The sequence below is a fragment of the Pteropus medius genome, unplaced genomic scaffold (assembly GCF_902729225.1).
Source record: "Pteropus medius unplaced genomic scaffold, Ma_sr-lr_union100, whole genome shotgun sequence".
NCBI lineage: Eukaryota > Metazoa > Chordata > Mammalia > Chiroptera > Pteropodidae > Pteropus > Pteropus medius.
The window spans coordinates 42980448-43004247 of record NW_024349800.1 but is presented as its reverse complement, the minus strand read 5'-3'; the positions used below and the strand labels follow the sequence as shown (position 1 = coordinate 43004247).

Genomic DNA, 23800 nt, shown 5'->3' with positions numbered 1-23800 from the left:
TGGATGAGAGTATTCAAGTAACACCTAATTCATTGAGTCATTCAGCCAATATGTATTGAGTCCTGCTATGTGTCAAGCACCATTCTAGGATCCTGGGCTACATCGGTGAACACATTCCACCAAGATCCCTGCAGCAGGTCACTTCACCCTAGGACACCTGAGAAGTGTGTAGCTGGAACAGGAGCAACCCGCATTTGGGGTCTATGAATCATCTTTGCTCCACAATGAGGTCAAGAGCTGCCTCTCAGACAGGACACAGGAACTTGGGAGAGTCCAGCAGAGAGTAGAAAAACAGTAGCAAGAAAAGACAGGGTCTCTCCTGGCCCATGAAGAGGAGCTGATCCAGGGGAAAGGACTCCAAGAAAGACAAGGCTGGATACTAAGGCCTCATCATGGCCCCTGAACTGACTCATGAATATACAAAGCTATTAAGGAACAAGTCAAGGCTGGGAGTAGGATGAGGGCACCAAGAGCCAGAATGGCAGAGACTTATGGGTCGAGCGAGGCTACTCTTCTTGGGAAAGGCCAAAGACTACCTCGGCACCCGCAGGAGCCAGGAGGCTGCAGAGCTGCATCCCAGGGCCAGAGGGGCCAGCCTGGAGAACCACATTCATAGATATGCTGAGGAAGATTCTGGAAAAGATGGAAAATCCCTCCAGGCCCAGCATTGTTTTCCTGGTTAGGCTCATTTTAAGAAAGGCCATGGCCGCCTCAGCTGATCTAACAGCTTGAATGTGTCCACGTGGAAGAGTAGACCAGGGAGGGGCGCAGAGCGCCGCCTAGTGGCAAGGCATGGTGATGGCTGATCATTCACTTTTCTACTCCACTCTGCCCTCTGACCTTGGGCAGCTAGGGAAGAGGAAGTGGTGAAACCTGGGACAGGAAGGAGATCAGCATCTATAACTGCCCATCCCTTCTTCATGCAATTTCCCTTCTCACCAACATTTAGTTCATCTCAGAAAGTTTTATTTCCTTAAGGTTTTTCTTAAAATCCGGTCTTACAAATAATAAGGCAAACATTCCAAAAGAAAAATGCGTGAAGGTCATGACCAGGAAAGCAGCAGTGGAAGAACTATAAATGGCCAAAAAATATAACGAGAGATGTCCAATCTCACCAGGAATAAAATAAATGCAAATTAAGCAATAAGATGTCAATTTTCACCAGTTTGCATTGGAAAGTAGTAATACACAGTTATGGAAAGTGTGTGGATGGAGAATGACCCAGCATTTGCACTTATAAGAATACATCCTAAGGTAATTACCAGCCAAGGGTGAAAAGAAACCTGGACACAGATGTTGTTCCTAATAGAAAACTAAACGAAGATGATTTAATTGTCCATCACTGGAACAGTTAAAGCATTCTTGCTACTATACAGCTATTAAATTTTTGATGACTGGGTGCATTTACCAACAGGAGAGGACTGACCTGTGACAGACTATGAGGTCAAAGAAGCAGGCTACCAAACAGCATGGGTGCCAATCTCATGTTTGTAATTGCATGCTGTACCTGAGAACGTTGCATAGGAAAGGGGTTAAAACACTATACACCAAAATTGTATACTAGTATAGATTATATATTAAGATAGAGAGATTGCACTGTGGGTGATTTCTTACCATCCATAGTACATATTTTTATAGCAGGCACATGTTGTCTTTATAATCAGAGAGAAGATAAAGCTATTTTGAATTTGTGTCCAAGTAATGGAAAAAAGACAAAGGGAATAAAAAGTAGATGGTTGATAGAGAAACTGATGTTTTTCTATGACCTCTTATCTCTTCCCTTCCATGAAACTTGGTTTTTACCCTCAGCTGGTTTTCACGTGGCACCCTATTTCCCCAAAGGGACTTTGCATCTCTCTTTACAGAATCTCCCTCCTCCCTTTTAAAACCTTGCTTCAGAGAAATTGCCCAATAAATAATGAATGCTGAAGTGTATTTGATTCTCTCACTGAGTAATTAAGGATAACCCATTGTGTACCTTTAAAAATGACTGAACATTAGTACTATTTGCATCAATACCATGTTAACACAGTTTAAGCAAATTGCTAAATGTTAAGTGACATTTCTATTGAAGGATTACTTTGATCTCCTCAGGAGTGGCACAATTGAAGAGAATTATTTTAAGAGTAATGGAGTAGAAAGAAATATGGCACTTTAGTAAAAGATGTGAAATACGAGGGTTATTCTTACCTGGAATTTTCACTCAGTGTTTTGAGTTAAATCCCCACCCCCATCTTCACCCCCAACCAATTCAATGTCTCCTCCAGGGCAGGTCCAGACCGCCCAAAGAGAAAACATTACCTTGGTTCTGACCTTGGTAATGCCTTGTTAGGTTAGATCATGGAAAGAATGAGAACAGTTAGATTAAAATTCATGCTCTGACCAGTCAAATGTTATTACAGATCTCTGGTCCACCATCACCTACACAAGCAGCCAAAACAGCCCCCGCGGCAATCCAGGTAAGAACCTGAACTCACCTTTCTAGCTATTGATAAAGTTAAGCTTGTTTACATGGGGTTTGTCTTTCCAAAACCTTGCTATTTGATTTAGATTTGGACAGAGAGCATTAAACCAGTTATGCCAACAAAAAAATATTACTCAAGGGCCCAACTTGTAAGGAAACTTGTAAGCAAAGTAAGGAAGCTTTTAAATAAGCAAAGCTTTCAGTCATCATCGTTCCCTCGAGGCAATTTGTGAAGGTTGTGATAGAAATTCCTAAGAATTCAGTACCTAGGCTCTTACAAGCCTGAGAAGGGATACTCTCTGGGATTTATACTTGAGGAACTAGGGTAAAAGAGAAATGTTTACCATTTCTCAGGAAAGGGCAGAATTGATTTCACTCAGGTACTTCTATGATATGGGAGATAGAAATACATTCCCTCTCCTCCAGGAATTCTGCTATGAATTATGACACTTTCTGTCTCCCTTTTCTACACTTCTATGTGCAACCCTTAAAGGTTTGTCCCAAGTACAGGGAGCGCAAAGGGATGAAGCAAATTCTCTTCTCTGTGATGCTGTTGAGACCTGCCATGATTAGAAAGGAAAAACAAGTGAGCTTAGACGCTTTCCACTAACTCTGGGCCCTGAGCCCGTAGACTTGATAGAAGTACACGATTCTCTTTGCAGCCACAGGGCACTAGGACGGGAGCCCAGACCTCCAAGGAGAAGAGTCAGGTTTTTCTTTTGCTGGGGGATACCTGTCTATTCTCCATATGTTAAAAGATTCCTAGAGACTGTAGGTTCTGTTTTGCTTTGATGACAGATCTGAGCAGGGCCTCCACAGGGACCCCTGGGTGGGACGAGCAGCTTCTACATGCTTCACAGTTGTACCTTTGCCAATATATATGCTGTTGTTCTGGGAAAGGGGCTTACAAATCAATCGCTGGGCAGGGCAAGGACTCCAAGGCCACCTTAGGCCTTAGCAGGCCCATGGGCCTGTTCAGGCAGCCAAGCGTAGGCAGTCCTTCCCTCTTGTCCCCTTGGCCAGGATCTTTGCCTCCTCTGCAACCCCCAAAAGTAGAGCCAAGCACAGAGCTTGGCTGACTTTCAAGAAAAATCTGAACCAGGGGCACTTTTATCAGGGGGCAAAATAAGACTGCTGGTTGCCTGCAGATCAGCTGACCCTGTATAAGCCCCTCAGGTATCCAGAGGCAGGATGCTCTGGGAGCTGCTCTCCAGAAACCTGCTGGAGTGCATGTCAGCCTGGGAAGGCTGCCCACTGCTCAGCACCCCTGCTCTGCTGCACTGGCAAACACCGTCCCCCACACACGCTGCTGGCCTCTGTGGCTCAACGTCAGGTCACTCAAGTTTTTGAGACATCTCTTGGCTTTGTCTATTCTCACTGGGTCAAAGAGAATATTTCTGTCAGACCAGATACCTAAGGGCTCTCTGCTTGAGAGGCCACACACCTGGGCAGCCTATGTGCCCACCTGGCGCATCCCAGGACAAAGCACAAGCACCCACGCCTAGGGGGATGGTTGGTGACGAGGCATAGCACCTGATCTCCAGCTCTTGCTTTTCACTGCCCAACAACCCAAGGTTGCTTTCAGAATTTGACCACATTTCCTTTTTCTAACCTCATTACCTCTTTCTCTAGCTGTGAATGAGTCTCCATTTCTTCTCCATTCTCTTCATGCTCCCAATAATTATACTCTATCTCACTGACACACACCGATACTCCCAGCTCCTTTCTTATCCTCAAATCTGGCCCATTTCTGCTGCTCCTCTCTCTCTTCCATCATCACTGCAAGTTTGCTCTGAGCACCTGAGATCCTCCTACGAAGTGCCAGGGAGCCCTGGCCTGGGAGCCTCTCGTAGCCCAAGAGCGCTCAGACCTCAGCTATTCATGAAGCCCCCTTAGTGCCCGCAGGTGGAGGGAAGACACCCACACACTGCACAAAAGCAGGCCCCACTGGCTCACCCCCGCCCCCACCGGGGCACTCTGAGTCGGGACAGGAGCCACCTGCGGCAGCATAGCTGCTCCTGCTGTATTCCTAGGAGAGGTAGAGGTGGCGTGCTCCTGAGGATTTAAGTTAGAACTCGGTGACTTTTCCTCAGAACCATCCTTTTGCTGTCTGGCTTCATGGTGCCATGAGCTCTTTTTGATCAAATAGCTTCACTGGCCTGGAAACCTACCCACAGAGTTAATGTTTCCACGAGAAAAGGCTGCCAGGTCCCAAACAGATACCGCACCCCGAGTTTTGGAGGGTGACCCATTTGTAAAGCTGGGCCTGTCGATGCTTCGCGGTGTGATGGCTTGTGCCCAGGACCTCAGACTGTCCTGGGTGTTCTCCGACAGGCCTTGTGGAATGGGCTGCTGGCATGGCAACGGCATCAGCACAGCTGCAGCCGCTCTGAGTGCTTCCTGTTTCACTACAACAAGAGGAAGTTCTCCAAGGGAAACGTACAGCCCTCATGGCAGGCCAAGGGACGGGACCTGTGGAGATTCCCCTAACTGCCTCTCCAACGGCCACCTCCTAAAAACTGCAGCCCAGAGGGAGTCAGTGGGAAGAAACCAGGAAGCCGAAGGGCCATCTGTGCTTCTGTCCCATAAAACTTTAGAGCCTTAAGGCCAAGTGTTGCAACTCCCACTTCGGCCCCTTGCTGGTGACTTCCAGATGTACAGGGGACAGAAGGAGCTGTGTAACCAGTGCAAAGATCAGCACCGAGGCCTCAGAGCAGGGATGGTGCTGGGTCCGCACATTACAGGTCGTGTGCCAGGTGGTGTGCTCTCCGGCGGCCTAACAAAGAACCCGAGACGCTAAAGCCACAACAGCTCCTCATGTGTGATAAACGGAGGTTTAGTGCAGGCTCTGGAGCCTGCTTGCTGAGCGGCAAGTTTAGCTCTGCCACTCCCTGTGCATCAGTTTGCTCACTTGTGAAAATGGGATCATGGTTGTACCTAACTCCCAGGGTTACTGTGACTTAACCTTGTAAAGTGCTTGGTCAGCCCCTGACCCTAAGCACGCTCTCAGGAATTGTGAATGGTTTCTACATTCTCACCATGAAAATCATTCAGAACCAATAATTCTCTAAGACACTGACTGTATCTATGAGATGTCCAAGCAAAGATTGTCACAAAAATAATTCTCTGTATTTTAGGAGTGCCTTGTACTTTCAGAGTGATTCTGGACTCATTTACTGCCATGTAAGGCAGGGCAGGACAAGACTTAGGACCTCAGTTTCACAGAGGAGAAAATTTAAGATCAGGGCAGGTAGACAAGCTCCCCGAGCCCCCAGCTAGTGTTTGGTCGACACAGGACAGGTCTTCTAACTTCTTTTTTTTTTTTCCACACCACCCATTACTCCTCAACACCAAATTTACTTTTTTCTCATTACTACCAAGTCCAGAAACACCAAGTCTCAGCTGACCAAATACTTTTTTGGCCCTCGGCTTTTGGATAAAAGTGATTTGTTTCAAACTTGTTCCAACAAATTCAAGTGGCACGAATTTGTTTTCGGGACAGGAGTGTGAGGCTTGGAAACTCCTGATGTCAGGGAATTGTCTGTCTCTCGCTAAAGTATTAGAGCACCTAGTATTCTAATTTCTTCATAACATTCAAGGGTGCTGAAAGCCTTGGGCAAAAACTGAGATGTTACCAGGACCTTTTTGTAGGGAAAGGGCAAAGTTCATATTTTTACCAGTAGGTGGCAATAGAGATATAAGTTAAAGAAGAAGGTTTAAACATAAATCATAAATATTTTGAACTTGGCAATCATCTCACCCAATCTGCTAATGTTATTCACAAAGGAATTAAGGTACACAGAGCGCACGTGACTTGTTCAAGGTCATATTTCTGGTTAATGGCTGAGCTAAATTAAACTTAGCTCTCACCATTAAACAGAATGATACTGGGCACATATTGGGTGCTTAATAAGTGTAGATGGATGGATGGATGGATGGATGGATGGATGGATGGATGGATGGATGGGTGGACGAACGAATGGGTGAATAGAGGGATGGATAAAGATTTCAGATCAATACAATGAAAAATTTTCTCCAAGTCTCAATAGTCCAAGAAAGAATACACTACTTTGTGTATGCAATGAGTTCCCTGTCTCTGGAGGTATTCAAGCACTAGCCACCCACTCACTTTGGTAGGGATGTTGTAGAAGCATGCTTGGAGGTTTGTTTAGATTGAATGACCTTTTAAGGTCCCTTGAATACCAGGATTTATATTATTCCATGATTTCGGTGCACAGTGAATGAAAGAAAAAGGCAAAATGTTTTTTTCTTTGGCTTTAAGACTTTTAAAAATAAAATCCCACACATTTCAGGTTGCTTCATCCATAAGTCTGGTCCCCTGCCCCTTTACTGAACTTTCTGCCACAAATGAAAAATATTATCATCCTGGGAGTTCACTTGAGAGCCTCTGCTGGTTTCATCTAAATAACGTTTCTTTTTAATTTTGAAAATCAGGGGAAACAGACTTGTGGAAACCGGGATCAGTCCTTTTAGACGCAGGTAATTATACAGCCTAACCTCCTCACCCGACAAGCCCACGAGTCACAGGATTACAGAACTAGGGGGAGTTTAATAATCCAGATGGGGGTGCAGAGGCCAAGTTCATAGAGAGCAGACTTTCTTAGGGTTTTCGCCTCCCACAATTGGGTCTAACAACCATGCACAGGGCACCTGGGAACTCCCACAGGGAGGCTTGGGGTAAGGGACAACACTGGATAACAACAAGGAAAAGCAAATTGTTAAGACACAGAGCCAGAGGGAGTGAGTTCTCTGCCCCCACAATGGGTCGAGACCCCGTTCCGTCTAGAGAGGCTTTGATTTCCTTCTATTTCCCCCTCTTTTGCAAATGGGATTCAGGTTTCCCTTCACCTGAATAAGTGCTGTTTGCTGTTTACTGTGCTAAGTATATAAAACTCCAATAGTAAACATGGCCTTTTGGCTCTTGGTGTCAGGGCAGATTTTACTGGGAGGCGAGAGACAGAAGTAGAGGACGAGACCTGGCCTCTGGACTTGGCGTTTCTTCCCCTCCCTCCAACATGGAGACTTAGGCAGTTTTCCGAGAGGCTCCTGGCTGAGAAATGCCATTAGACACCCAAAGTGAATTTTTCAAATAATGTGAGGAAGTGGTTTGAGCAAGCTGACCTTTAATGAGGAGACGAAATCATGGGTTTTGCAAATTGGAAAAACTAACAAGCCAGGAGAAAGCTCAGTATAGATCAGGGCCCCCAGCACCTTCCTCCACTGCGGGAGACTGTCGGAGGCCATTTCTGGGCATCCTGGAAACGGGAGACTTACTTCCAGTTCTGCAAGTTTCCCTCTGCATGCAAAACTCATCATGCTTACAAGCCAAAAGGATTCTTCTTTATTGTCTTTAATTCCTTAAATGATGTATTTGTGATCTTGCCTCTTATGTAAATGGCTCCTAAAGAAAACCCCTTGGCTGAAATTCAGCTCACACACTCAGCCTCCTAAGGTACAAAACTCCTCTGCATCTTTTCCTCTAATCTCAGAGGGGTTGCGTTTTAGACCCTCTTATTTGTTTGAGTTACTCGTATCTTCTCCCTTCCCCTCTAGCCTACATCCAACCCCATTAGATTGTCCTCCTTGTGCCCCACTAATCTTTGTTCACTGACTCAATCACCAAATGTTAACTGAGGACCTACATGTAGTGGGCACAGTGTAAGTTTATATGATGAGTGAGGCACATGCCCTGACCTCGAGATTTTCAGAATTTTACAGAGGGATAAATTGCTCTGGCAGAGTGCTTCAAGTTTTCAGATAAAGAAACTGAGACTCAAATAGAATAAGTTAAAAGGCATTATGGGACAGAACTCAAGTCTTCTGGTTTCAGCGCCCCCTGAGCACTAGCTGAGTACTGTGTCTTTAGTAGACTGTCAGTAAATATTAATTTACTCTTATCTCTTAAGATGGGGGTGGTGTGGAATTGAGCATAGTTAGCAGTAAGCCAAGCCCTCTGAGCTGGTTGTGAATAACCATTATGTCCCCATCCCCAGAGTAAGGCCAGATGCTTCCTGTTCTTGTAAGTCACCAAAAGTGTTACTGCTCTTTCCAGGATTTGTTCCAAAAGAAGAATTAAGCACACAGTCTTTGGAACCAATATCCCAGGGAGATCCAAGTAAGTTAATTGACAACTAGAAACCCAGAGTGGCTTTGACATCTGATCTGCTTTCTCCCTTCTCTACCCACTCACTCCCACCCAAACCCGCCTCTTTTTCACCCTGGATCTATTTATCTCCTCTCTCTGTCATTTTGTTCTAAGGGGAAAGGGAAGCGTTTGAAGGATTTAAACTCTCCGTGTGCATGAGGGGGAGAGGATCAGATTTTGAAATCATCACTATGACAACAGGGTAGGATGGAATGGGGAAACAAGAGTGGATGAAGAGCCTGGCTGACCAGGAGGGACACTGGTCCAGTGGAGATGATGATAGACAGAGCTCAGAGTTGGAAGTGGAAATGGAGAGAATGAGGCAGATTCAAAAGATATAAAGATAGAAAAATCTAGAGGGTTGGAGGTGGAGGTGCAAGAGAGGGAGCAGTTAAAGGTGATTTGAGCAACTGGGGTAGATGCTACTGCTATGAGGACCGCTGAGAACGGAACAGGTTGGGGCAGGGAGATCACTTATGTCTATCATCATCTGCAAGACATTCAGTTTAACAGAGAGTTGACTACCCAGATCTGACATTCAGAAGGAAGGAACAGCCCAGCCAGACATTTAGAATTGGAAGGTGATGAACTATGGTTCAAAATCAAGGCTATGAAGACAGAAAATGTGACAGCATAGAGTAAGAAGAAATAGAGGGCTTAAACCTGACAAATTTTAACACTAAATAGAGCTGGAGGAGAAGCCACCTGAGGATACCAGAAAAGAGGCACCAGAGAAAAGGAGCAATACCAGGAGGGAGGGAGAGTAAGGTGTGCATGCCAAGGAGAGCATTTGCAAATTTCCTCAGAAAGTTGCTACAAGTCAGCCACCAATGGGCTGTGAGCCTCAACGCTGCTGCATATGAGAATCACCTGAAGATATTTTTAAAGATTAAAGATGCCCAATTCCTGCCTCATACCCACTTGAACCACTCTCTCTAGATCTTGCTACTCAAAGTATTGTCTGGGGACCAGAAGTATCGATGTCACTTGGGAGCCCATTAGGAATGCAGAATCTCAGGCTCCACCTCGGACATACTGAATCAAGCTAAGTCTTTGCACATCAACCCTTGAGAAGCACAGCCCAGAGTGATTCCCATGCATCTATATTTGTTGAAACTGCATAAATGACTGATACTTAACCAGGGTTAAGAAACACTGGCCTAATGTACTGACCAACACGAAGCATTAATCTATAAAATTGTACCTTGCTGGAGAAAACCAAAACAACTAAGAAAATTGGTAGATTGATTCCTGAAGACAATATAGCTTGTCTTTTCTTCCTCATCCTCCAACCTCTATCTTCTATGACCATAATAAATCACTCATTCTAAACATTTCATAACCTAATCCTCCTCTTCAGTTGACATTGTCATCTTCAGATCAGCATGTTGTTATTCCAATATTAAAAAGCCGCATGGTCTCAGTGAGCACATGCTCTGAGACAGAACCATTGTCATTAAAACGTTCTGGGGAAAAGGAGAACAGAGGCCACCCCAATATCAGCCATTAGGCTAGTGAGTGAAGAGAAGCAAATAGAAAACCACCTCACTTTCTTAAAACCTACCTATAAAATGAACATGCCCATCCTGAACACATTTCAAGATGTCAGAAATAAGGAAGAAAACAATGGTCCAAGAAGAACCAAAACAGAGGCTACAAAATCCATGTATTCCACTCTATTCATTTTAAAAGAAAGTCCCCTTTGGCCTTTAATCTAATTAACAGTTATTCCCCCCAAAAGTGCTCTTTTAAAAAGGCATATTAAACTACTCTGCTGGCATCTGGAAGGAAAACCCCTCTTCAGAAGTGCTTCTCAAACGTTAATGTGCACATGAATCACCTGGAGATCTTGCTAAGATGTAAGATGATTCTGTACGTCTGGGTGGAGCCTGAGAGTCACATTTCCAGCAAACCCTAGGTGCCAGTGGGCAGCAAGCCCTAAAGAACACCACTGCCACCTGCTGGTAATAATTAACATTGCAAGCCTGACCCTAGGAAAAAAGGAACTAGCCGTTTGGGGTACAACCTCCTGACAAGACATAAGCAGTTCTGCTTCTCTTTTGCTTTATCCCAGCCTTTAGCGACATCTTTCAACTCCACTTCTTGATTTATTTGCTTTCTCCAATCCTTATCTCAAGGATCATCCTTGGGCATAGGCAGTTTGGGGGCAGGAAGGACAGGAGAAACCAGCTGAACAGGAAGAGTCACTGCCCAGGCAGACAGGAAGTAAAAGTCTGCAAGATCAGCTAATGAGCCAATGCACTAACTCCAGATGGAGTGGAGTTAGCCAAGCCCAGAGAGGTCCCTGTCATAGCCACTTCTCTGGTTTTGATTGCCATGAACCACTGCAAGATAGTAAAGCATATTCTCAGATATAACTTTTTTCCTTAATCTGCCAATTCTGTAGTTTCACTCCTTAATAAATATTGCTCAACAATCCTGCTTAAAACTGTGTCAATTCATGTCCATTTCTTGCTTTCATTTTTAAAAAACACCCTCACTGCCTGCAGTGGTTCTCCTTCTGCAGAATGGGAAGACTTCATCCCGTGGAAGCAAGGCAACATGCAATGTAGGGAACAGAAACTGCAGAGTGCGCTTGGGTGGTCATGCAGCACTTAGAGATCCAGGCTTGTCTGGGCAGCTGCATCCCCCGCCCACAAAGGGCAGCCTAAATGACCTCTTGAATGCACAAGCCCAGAAATTCCTAACTTTATTCACTTTCCCCCACCCCGCCACAGAACTCTGTTTTGAAATATTTTGTCTCCCAAATTACAGTTGTTAAATAATTCATTCCTCAATTTTTATTAATCAAAGGGCTATATACCTCCCAATAAGAACTTCTGATCAGCATTGAATTGGTTTTATCCTACTGAAATGATATCATTTCAGACGAGAGCAAAGAAGACAACCACTTCTATTAGTTTATGTAGTTTTCCTTCAATTCCTATTAGTGTTTGAAAAGTTAAAAATAGCTTGCAGACCCACTATCCTCCCCACCTCCATCATAACCAGAGATACTAACCAGAATTGATCTAGTCGTTATCATAACTAAAAGAAAGGAGGGGGGAATATAAGATAGCTACAAACATATCTAAATATATGTGGATAATTTCTATAGTTGCTTCAGCCAGAGAAGTGAAGGAGAGAAGATTGGTATCAATTTCTCATTCTACAAACCTTGCCCCTCAGCATTGGACTTAAAGATTCTTTCACACCTCTATAAAGACCCAGCACATGATTCTAACGAGTTAGAATGAGAGTGAAGACCATAGCTCCTGAGACTCAGTTTTAGTGAATTTCCACATCAGAGTGTCTGCCTTTATGTGGTCTGAGCCTGGGAAACCATTCAGAGGACCTTCCCAAACTTGACCAGGAAATCACTGCTTTAGAAATCTATAACTCTGGCTGATGCAGAGAATGCTGAAACAGTTATGGTGATAAGTACTAACCCAAGTGTCTAGGACTTTGATGCCCAGCAAAAATCTGTTATGGATGTAAATAAATGAATACTCCCTGCATCTTACTACTTCTTTTCACTTTCTTTCCATTCGAATCTCAGGGGGCTCTGGTAGAGAAAGAGGGGAGAAGATGCACAGGTGAATTCAATGAGAAGTAACCAGAATAACAGCCCCTTTCCATTCCTCAGACTGCAAAGTCGACTTGTCGTTTTTAATGGATGGGAGCGCAAGCATTGGCAAACGCCGATTCCGAATCCAGAAGCAGTTCCTGGCTGACATTGCGCAAGCTCTCGACATTGGCCCTGCTGGTCCACTGATGGGTGTTGTTCAGTATAGGTAAGTGCCATTCTGATCAGAAACCAGGTGATACCATATACTTAATTTTGTGCCACAAATAATACCAACACATCCTAGGGCACAAATTCATTCTCTTCCCTAATATAAATGAAAATGAAAGAAACCGAAGCAGTCCAGATGCCATTTAAGAAATCTGAGACAAAAAGAGAACAGGTTAATAAACACCTGTAAGTAAATGGCATTTGCACTTGTGATTAGTAGAGAACATATTCATTTAGGAATTAGGATTCTGGGTTCAAGTCTTAGCTCAGCTGTGTGACCTTGAGCTAGGCCTTCACCTCTCTCATTATCAGTTTCCTCAACTGTAGATCAAGGTAGATCCCTTTCAACCCTGACTATTAGAGCATTTGTCTGAGTGGCTGTACCCTGTCTCTCACCTATCTACCTAAAGGTAGGATGCCTAGACAACATGATGCTTTAGGTTAAACGTTCTCTTTCAACAGATACCTTAGGCCTTTGCACTGGAACTGGAAAAGCTCACCAGGCAATGGGGAGACAGAGTGGGAAGGGGGCTAGTCTCCATCACTCGGCTGAGCACCCAGGTGACTGTCCCCAATTCATTTTGTTATTTTAGTTGGGGTAGAAATTGAGGGTGCATATCAGCAACCAATCTCAACCTTTTCTCTTATTTGGGCTAATAAGTCAACCTTATTTCAAATATGAATAGATTTCACCCTAAAACAGATATACAGATATTGACAGATAATAAGCAAACAATGAAAAGACAAAGCAAGTACAAATCTTAAATAATAAGACAACGTTTGACCAAGAACCATTAAGGGCAGGATAATTACCTCACTTTCCACAAAGGACAGTTGGACACAACATGACACCCCCACCTCCCCCACCCCCATAGACCTTCAGCTAAACCTTAGAAATGGAAACTGGCATAGACCTTAGTGCCTCTGCTCAGAAGCAACAATCACAGCTTATTTGTTCCTCCTGAAAACTAAAAACATGCATATCTGACAACATCCAGGGGGTCCCCAGACCCTTCAAACACTTCCTGTGGATTTCTCAGAGCAGTATTATAACTCAGGTTGTTGTATCAGAGACACTGGAATATTAATTTTTGAGCTGTCAAAAGAAATAAACAAAAATGCTCTCTTTTCATAAGAACATGTAACATTTGTATTTTTAGAATTAAATTCCAGTAATACATTTAATACTATCTTCTATGCCTGTCAAGAAAAATTAGTAGATGAGCTAACTGGCATTTGTATATAGTTAGAGTCAAATATATGAAAATAACCAATTGCTACCAATGCCAACTCTCAGTGTCAAATGATCTATCTTGAGGATTTTACCTTGAAATAGAAAAAGGTTTTTGGTCATTGTTTTCTTGTTTTCAAAATGTCAACCTATTTTCATTCCTATGTCACTTTTTAAAGATAGCAAATGGATAGCGGGCTTCTCTAGGGAGGAAATGTAAGAGTTTTAGTGCCAGATGTCCCTCAATTTTATTGGGGGGGTCCAAAACTTGGTGTGCCATCTTGCATTAAAAATAGCTGCTTTTAAAGCTGCGTATACAAAAGTTTATAGCGTAATATGAAAATAAGGTGATCAATATGTCAAGGGAAAGAAAAATGGCAGCAGAATAGTGTCGTGTGCTGATGAGAACGCGGACGAAAGAACAAATGTAGCTGGGAAGGAGAAACCATTCAAGAAAGACTCCTCCCCAGAAAAACCTTCCCCCACGCTTTTCTAACGTGACCACCATTCGCAGGGAAGAGTTTATCCCCATACTTTCCAATTCCACTTTCTAAAAATGCCTTTGCTATGCATCTTTTTTCCACCTGGGGTCCTTATTCATTTAGAGCATGTAAGGGAAAGGTGTCTGTTTTCTTTCACTTACTGCTCATTCAAACGAATCAATCATTTTCACCCTCCTTCAGCGACAGGGTGGACTGGAAAGCACAGTGAACTGGTGGCAGGCTGTCTTGAAATCTGGCCTTAGCTCTGCTGTGTGACCTTAAGCAAGTCACTTAACCTCTCCATGTAAGTGCTGCCGGCTGTAAAGTAGGGGTGGGCGGAGTGGATGATTTGTCAGGACTCTGCCAGCCCCGGCATCCTGCAGTTCAGTGACCCGCTCTGAACTCGGAAGACATCCAGTAAATGAACATTGGGCTAACAGACTGGACGAGCCACCTCTCCCTTCTGACCTCAGGTTTCGATTAGGTGGGCTGATCAATGATGACATGCACTGAGGTTACACATCCACCGGTGCAATGCAAGGAACGAAATGAATCGGAGCGAGACGTTAGAAGGATATGATGAAGCCGGAGGGGAAATCCACGTACCCGGCTGAAATTGCTTTTGATTTCAGCTGCCTGGCTTCCTCACCTGGGTGGTTCCCTCCAATCTTTTCTTTGCCAAATGGTCTTGGTGCCTAGATAGGGAGGCAGGAAAGGGTAAGGAGACAGAGGTAGATGCCGGAACTGGGCCTGTGTTTCTGGAAAAGGAAAAGCAGGAGGGGCTAGTGCTGGGCTGGCTAGGAATCTGACTCCTCTCACGGCATTTGGGGTCCTCACCGATTCCAATGTCCACTCTACGAACCCCTGAGAATCACAGAGCCCTGCAGCCCTAGAAAGTTCCCGGTTGCTCCTCATCATGTGGTAGCGAGGAAATGAGGCTCAAATAGAAATGACCACGCCATGGAGAACAAGCACTCGAAGGAGAGGCTGAGGTAGGGCAGGAGCTGGTCAAGGAGCGGGGACTCTGTACTTCGGAATGTCCCCTCCCTCAGGCTTCTCATGGGTCTACATGGCTCCCCTGGAAAATTCCTTCCCTTGGTTTTCCTTCGGAGAGCTGAGTCAGGATTTAGACTTTTATGTCTAAATTTAGACTTTGAAATTTAGAATTGAAAAGACTCGTCCTAGCCATTAACAGGAAACAAAAGGCAAAAAGAAATAAAAATACAGGAAGTATAAAAATGGTCTGATTTACAAAATGCAATGTTCATTCCACATCCTGATTCCTAAGTATCCTATGCAAAGATCTTTTGGGTACAAGAAACAGAAAACCAGTCTTGGTAGCCTAGTGAAGGGAGGCTTACGTCACAGGACCGACGAGACATCAGTCATTCCTTCCTTCCTTCTTTCCTATGTCTCTCTGCTGGTCTACTCGATTCTCCTCTCAGTAGACCAGCATCATTCTCTGCCAGCCTCTTGGTTTCTGCACCTCCATAACTTCACCTTGCACTGGCTGAGTTCTACTTCTGGTCTAGGACCACAGGGAGAACCTCGACCATGGTGATACTGGCATGCTCCCTCTCCCACCTCCTCACCCCCACCCTGACGCATGCAGAACCTCGGAACCCACAACTGCGCTCACCTTTCAGCAACTACAAGCATTCCTTCCAAAATCATCACATACCTCCAGTAAGAAAGAGAGGTGGCATCTGGAACAGACTCAGAAAGGTTGAGTGACTTTCCCAAGAACACATAGCTAAATGCATGACCACTGGGGAAAGGGCAGATATGACATCTTGGGTTAATCCCTAAAATGTCAAACAAAATTCACTTCAAAGGAAAGATTTTGCTCATCTGCCTAGAAATCTTCTGATGATTGAAGCTCTTCGCCAAACTGAAGCCTGAGACACTGTGCTTGAACAAAAGGCCAAGGATCAAGCCCTTGCCTTGCACACACATTCTACTTTATAATGATACGGCCAACAGACTCGTGATTGCACTTAACACCTACTAAAAGGCTAAACGAAGAAGAGCCAGAGCCAGTAACTCTTAGTAGAACTCTGGCAAAGAGAATGAACGAGGCCAAGCAGCTTGTGTTTTAGCTGCAGCCTGCATCCACGGGAGCTGAACGCCCCCTAGATCCGACTTCGTTTTAGACCAGTTTCAGTATAAATGTAACAGAATTGCACATGTTCTTCTGAACTTTATGATCAACCTGAGGATGTCAACATTGGAAAACAGTTTTAGAAAAAAGCAAAATGCTGGTGTCTCTTCATTTAAAAATGTAATAGACTTTTACTTGCTCGTGGTTCTGTGGCAGTTGCCCTGTATTTTAGGGAGTGGCTCTGAGTTGGGCCATATCTCCTTTCTCTTAATTCTCAGCCCCAGACTGAAGACCCTCAGTCATGCACTCAGCGAAGCTTCCCTTCCTGCCCTTGCCCCAAAAGCAGGAAAGAAGCCCAGAGGCCACCATGGATTAGCTAAACCACCAAGTGTGGGACAACCAGTGGAGGGAAGAATTGAGGTGTCAGGTCTGATGCGGTAGGTGGAATAACAGCACCCCCAACCTGTCCACAGCCAAATTCCTGGAACCTGTGACTATGCTGCCTCACCAGGCAAAAGGGACTTTGTAGTGTGATTACAGTTAAGGACTTTAATGGGGAGATTATCCTGGATTATCTGGGAGTCTCAATCTGATCACTTGACTCCTTAGAAGCAGAGAACCTTTCCCAGCTACTGTCAATTAAAAGGTGACATGACTATGGAAGAATGATCAGAGAAATGCAATGGCTGGCTTTGAAGATGGAGGAAGGGGGCCATCGGCAAGATGTGGGCGGCTTCCAGGAGCTGAGAAGGGCAAGGAAATGGATTCTCCCCAGAGCCCTCCCAAAGGAATACGGCCCTGAAGACATCTTAGTTTAGCCCAGGGAGACCTGAGTTGGACTTCTGACCTCCAGACCTGTAAGCCAGTAAGTGTGTATTGCTTAAGCCACTAAATGTGTGGTCACTGATTATAGCAGAAATAGGAAACTATACACAACTGGCAAGGCCATTCAGTCACACTCTCTTGAGCCTTCAGCAGAGGAAGAAGTGGGAGGAGCCCCAGGAGATGTAAATCTTGGCACTACAGGAGCTCAGAGCAGGGAGGTACTGCCTGGGCCCTGACTTCACATTGGTATTTCCTGGGGAACTTTGAAAAATGCTGATAACCTGGGTCTCACCCCAGACCTATTAAACCAGAATCTGGCAAATACCCAGAAGGCAGTATTTTAATCTGTAATTCCAATCTGGAGCTAAGGTTGAGAATCCCCAACTTCCCGAGAGGGGAAGGGACAGCTCAGCTTCCCGGGTACAGGGTGGCAGTGACCCTGGGGAACACAGGTCTCTCCGACTCCTGCCAGCGCTCGTTTCGCCCCCGCAGTCTACCCGGCCTTTACAAGAACTAACAGGATCCCTGAACAGCCGCCCATCTTCTGCCTGGAAGGGCTCTCTGGGGCCTAATGGCACTTGCAAAGAACCCACCGTGTCACTTCTCTCTTCTCTGAGACAAGCCAGTGAACCCTTGAGCCACACTCCACAGGGACACACAGTCTCTAGGCTGAGTGAGCTGTGAATGAATACGATTTGCACAAAAATCTTATTCCCCGCCATGCAGGTCTCCCGGAGGTACAACTAAAACAAGGGCTGCACTTGACTTCTACCACTTCACTCAGGTTCCCCTTGAACTCTCATCACACATTCATAGGGCTTATCCCAGCCTCCCCCCGACCCCCCACCATTCTCCCTAGAGCTCTAGATCCCCACAGAAAAGCAGATGGCCACCCCAATGCACATTAGAACCACTTGGGGAGCTTCTGAAAAATCCCAGTGCCCAGACCAAACCTCAGATCGATTAAATCAGAATTTCTGAGTGTGGAACCCAGGCATCGTTAATTTTTAGAGCTCCCCTGGTGACACTACTGTATAAGCCGCAGTGAAGGCACAAATATTCCCTTAGGCCTGTGGCATCCTCTTGTGAATCCCGGGGCCCTGGCCCCTCCCTTCTCTCCCAGGTTGCCGGCCTAGAGGGCCGCTTTTCTCAGCCTTTCTCTTCCCAGCTCTAGATTTATTCTCCTCTCCTCCTCTTGTCACTGGCAGCTCCACTTCCGATTTTCTTGATTCTTACAGCATCCGCTAAGACATTGCCACACGAAGGCTCTCAGCATTCGCTTGGAGCTACAGAATCAGAATCTACATTTTAACAAAATCTCCAGGTGATTGGGTGCATGTCTGAGTTTGAAAAGCTCTGTTGCCAAGACATCCCATGTCCCAGCACTTGACAAGCCCCCGACATGGTTACAGACAAGTGAGCCTGAGTTGGTTGCTCCTAGGACAGCTGATTGCATCCACATTTCCTCCAGCAGGAAGAGGCTTGTCTAGGTTAATTTTCTAGTTTCTGGTGGAAGGGTAAGATTGTTGTTACTAAGTACAAAAAATAAAAAATAAAAAAACACTCATCTGAAAACAAAATTTGATTATAAGTACCCGTGCTCTATCTCTGATCCTAGGAAATGTGAGAAAGGCCAGTGTCTTTTCAAAAGAGGCCACTGAGTTGGCCATAGCTACTCAGCCCACTGAGGGAATGAGGGCAGAATCATTTCTTTCTAAGCCAGGTGTTGCCTTTAAGGGACAAGTCTGCCACCCAACCTGCCGCCACAGGCAAGGCATGGCTTTGGGCAACCAGATTCACCCTAGAACAGCCTCCTGATTTCACAGGCATGGTTCATCTCCATCACTAAGTCTCATTTTAGCCATTAAAAAAATTAAAAGGCTAAATTAAATATAATTAGTTTATTTTATTATAATCTTAAAGTGACATCTTCTTGGAGGAAACAGTTTTGAAAGGTTCTTGCCACAGGGAATATGATAAGTTAATATGTCTCTACTGGAACAAAAAATTCATTTGAGAAGCCCATTGCATGTGACCGAAGTGTTAAGGGATAAACCAGTAGACTCTGGGACCTCAGCTGAATGGGAATCTTAGAATTAAAAGAGCTTTAGAGATTCTCTGAAATCCAGGGCTTCCCAAATGTTTCTGAGAAAAACATTTATCTGGATACCTTGTTTAAGAAGAAATTCCCAGACCCCAACCCAGACCTACTAAATTGAGTTTCTTCCAGAAGGAAGCCTGCTAACTTATATAGTTTAATAAATGCCTCGCAGGTGAGTCTGATCATCAGGGGGCCTGGGCAACACTGATGATCAGCCCCAGTTCCCTACCCTCAAGCCCCAAGGCTTCCTAGGAATCACCTGTGCCTATCTCCCCCAGGTGTTCTTTCTTCTTGAACACTTGCAGGGCAATCATTCCTATTGCACAAATAATCCTTTTATATGCACAGCCAAATTTTGGCTTTCCATAATGTCTCTTCATTAATCCTAACTCTTCTTCCAAACATAAAACAATTTTATATTTTCTCCTTGAGCTATAAGCATCTGTTTATTTTCTTCTCTTATTTTCAGAGAAAAGCTTTGATATGGCTGAGGAAAAAAAATGTTTTTCTTTAATGAGATCTTGTTAATAAAATTACAAATTAAAAGGTAGTGGCATAAAAATATAGTGGCATGCCTCTTTGAACTTTTTAAATAGTCTCTATCTCTGAAAAGTAAGCAGGCTAAGGTGTCAGGCTACCAGCCCATATATCTGAAAAAGGACATACACACCGTGTACCGAGAGCCACCACAGTCTGCAGGTGAAAGACTTATCATTCATTCCTATGATTTAACTGCATTACAATTTAACAAGGATTTATCACGTGTTTCCCATGTACTAAGCACTATGCCATTGCAGGGGATAATGATGTTAAATTCATCTGAGAAGTTTGATTACATTTTCCTAGATTACATTTTCCTATAAGTCCCTTGGTGGATGGTTGAGCTCCGCAGTTTTGCCCCTAATCATAAATTTAGCAATTGGACTGATCTTTAGAGGTCGTCCAATCTAACCTGTCGATTCATTAAAAATAAATAAATGTACTAGAGATTCTGTTCTTCAGGACTTCGCCATCTAGTATGGGAGGCAATATTTTTTAAAGAAATAACATGAAATAAAATTAAAAGCATCTACTCATTGGGTATATGAATAGTTCATCTGTCTGCCTCTGGAGATGGATTCATCCACCTCTACGATGTAACAGAGGGAGAGTGTGACCAGTATGGAGCTCAGAGGCAGAGTATTCAACTTCACCCAGGATGATCCAAGGCAGGAGAGGACATTTGAGCTTGCTTGCTTTATTTATTCTACAGTTATCTATTATCTCCTGCATGCTAAGAACTAGGGATAGGAAATACTAGGACATAGTACCTGTTCTCAATTAAGTTACAGTTGATCTTCATAATCTGCAGATTCCATATTGCAAATCCACCTATTCACCAAAATTTATTTGTAACTCCAAAATCAATTGCACACAGCACTTTTGCAGTCATTCGTAGACATGCAGAGAGGGACATTTGAGTCACTTAACACACACACATTCCCAGCTGAGATCGAACAAGGAGGTGCTCTACTTTCCTGTGGCAGCTCTCGTACCATAAACACGTGTCCTTTTCACAGTCTGCTTTGTGCCACACTTTCCATGTTTTTTTTGCTATTGAAAATGATCCCCAGTCAAATGGGTGAATGTGGTCAAAAGGTTGAAACTTCCACTTATAAAATAAATAAGTTCTGGGGATGTAATGGACAGCATAATGACTACGGTTATCAATACTGTATCATAGATTTGAAAGTTACTAAGACAGTTATCACACACACAAATGGTAAGTATGTGTGGCGATAGATGTTAATTAAACTTATTCCGATAATCATTTCACAACATACACATGTATCAAATTATTATGTTGTACACCTAAAACTAATACAATGCCAAATGTCAATTATACCTCAATTTTTAAAACTAAACAAATAAAATGGTCCCCAGGTGTAGCACTGAAATGCAGTCTAGTGTTCTCAGCGCAAGAAGCTTGCGATGTGCTTATTGAGAAAATACAAGTGTTAGATAAGTTTCCCCTAAGCATGAGTTATAGTGCTGTTGGCCATGACTTCAGTGTTAATCAATCAATGATTCGCTACATTCAGAAAAAGACAGGAAATTTATTGATCTATATGTGAGTCTGCTCTGGAAAATACTAAAGTAACATCTATAGTACATGTTGAAGTTATGGAAAAGTGGCTGAACTTATGAATTCATGAAATGACAACTAATTTTTTTTAAAAAAGCATAGTGGATAGCATCGTGAGGCTGAAGGCAAAGAAATTTATGGTAACATTACCCAGGGTCAGGAAAATGTTAAGCCTTTCTCAGATCGGGTTTTATGATACAGAAATGTTGCATATAATTAATTGTTTGTAAGAAACATATATTAAATTAGGTGTCTTCAAACAGAAACATACATGAATCGAGTTTATGTATTGACCTATTGGTGCAAATGCTGTGACCGAAGGCCCACGGGAGCCTAACCCCATATTTCCTCTAAGAGCAATGGCTCAGTATTTGCTGATTTGATGTTCACAGTGACTTTATAGAGACACTACAAACAATAGAGACGCCATTGTTTATGCAGTATGGGAAAGAGATGCAAGTCCGAACTCAAGGACAGAAAGGATGGGAGAGATACAAGAGATATTTAAGAGGTGGGTCTGACAGGACATGGCATTTGATGAAGGTGTCAGAGTGTGTCAAGAATGCATACAGCTGGGATGACTACATGAGTCAGAAGAGGGACTACGGAAGGGAACATGGGTGGTTGGGTGGAGCAGGTTTAGAAGATAAATGACTTCAGTGTTGAAATATCAAACCTGAGGTAGCTGTGGACTACCCCCATGTATCACAGGGTGCCTTCTAGATGGAGATGTATGGAAGTCATTGTACATATATCTAGGGTTCAGTAGAGGACCAAGCAGTGTGCATGAAGCAGCTGCTGGCATGTGAGTGGTCAGTGAAGTTGATATCTCCCACAGAAACACATAAATTAAGTTAGGATGTATGATGGAGATGGCACTCTGGGGAATACCAGCTTTTAGAAGTAGAGATGGACAGGAAAAGAAAGAAGACATCTTTGTTTCTTTAATACTATTAACTGAGTACCTGCAGGTGCCACATACTGTGCGAGGTGTTGTGGGTTAGAGAAAGCTGAGTCAGGCTTAGAAGCGGTCAGCTGGGAGTCAGGGAGACAGGTAGCTGGAGCTTGGACGGTGGACACAATTTGGGTTTCCCAGATGAGGGAATTAATGAGCAAAAGGGCAAAGCTAGAAAATCAGGAAATAGTGAGCAGCTCATTCTCAGTAGAATATAGCGTGTGCGCACGTGAGAGAGAGAGAGAGAGGAAGAATGAACATGATAGGTTGGAATTAAATTATAAATGGGCTTTGAAAGCTGAAATATGAAGTTTAACAACAGCAGCCTCTGATAAGTTTTGAGCAAAGGGATTCTCCAGTCAGAGCTGAACACGAGGATGTATTCTCTAGCAGATACACATACAAACGGTATTGCCGAGAACCAGCAAGAAGTAAGGGGGCCTGAACTCAGGGAGTCACCATAGAAATACAGTGGAGGGAATAAAAGCAAGTGATCGTATATAAAGGAATTTGTGGGACTTGACTGGCAGGCACTGATGGGTTCTAAGTCAGTAAAGATGGAATCCAGGTTTTGAGCCCGTATAGCTAGGAAGCAAGTGAAGCGTTTACTAAAATTAGTCTGTAAGAATATGAATCTGAAAGCCCTTGTACTTGTACTTAAGCTAAACACCTGCATTTCTCCATTCTATGGTTTGCTTTGTTGTTGTTTGTTTTTGTTTAATCCTAAACTAGAACTCGGTTTTCATCTGTTGGCATTTCACCTGGTTGGGTTTTACCCCAACATTCACCTTGGTTGAGCTTATTTTAAACTTTTCTTTGGCTTCCCTGAAGGTAGCTGCTTTGGTTTTGTCTAAGAAGCAGCCCGTGCCTCTCATATTCACTGATACAGTGAAAGATAGAGGGGCATCTTTCCAGCCTCTTTACGAGTTCTCCTCTGATATAGATAACCTTAAGATAGCTAAGAAGATCAGAAAACAGGGACAGAGTAAGGGGAGGGAGGAAGCGGGGACCAGCTCCTAGGTGACTGCACTGCCAGGTCCTACGAAGGACTCACTAGGACTCCACTGTAGGCCCCCTCAGAAATCCCCTTGAGACTGCCTAAAGCTGCTTCTTCCTGGATCCGCTCCTGGTGTTTGTGGAAAGGCTGTTTTTAAAAATCTTCTACCTCTCCTTAGGGACATAGTAACCTGTGGCCAGGACCAGCCACATAATTTACTGGGACCCTTCTTCAAAAACTTTTAAGAATTTCAAGATGGCAGCATCAGAGCACTGAACGAAGTGCAGGCTCCTCTGGAGTATGGGGGCCCTGGGTGACCTGTGAGGTTACACTCCCATGAAGCCCAGCCAATGGCTGAGTGTCAGTGCTTCGTGAGGTGGGATTTTACTGCACATCCACACTTCATCCTGGGTGTGGGCGCACACAGCCACCTGACAGCACCCTCATCCCACCCTGCACGCCTTCCACCTGCTCATAAAAGTTTTTCCACACCCTCTGCTCAGCTGCTCCCAAGCTTGTTCGAACAATTTCCCCAAAAAGACTCCTCTCTAGAGAAG

At 44.1% G+C, this 23800-nt stretch overlaps 1 protein-coding gene across 1 annotated transcript in view; it reads left to right on the top strand.

The window, feature by feature from the left end:
• VIT (vitrin) overlaps positions 1-23800 on the top strand; it is an 89844-nt gene that overhangs the window by 56688 nt on the left and 9356 nt on the right. Inside the window, exons 9-12 of the mRNA XM_039887418.1 lie at positions 2403-2459; positions 6920-6964; positions 8538-8600; positions 12277-12424. Coding sequence (XP_039743352.1) covers positions 2403-2459; positions 6920-6964; positions 8538-8600; positions 12277-12424 — 313 coding nt within the window. The remainder of the gene's footprint in view (positions 1-2402; positions 2460-6919; positions 6965-8537; positions 8601-12276; positions 12425-23800) is intronic.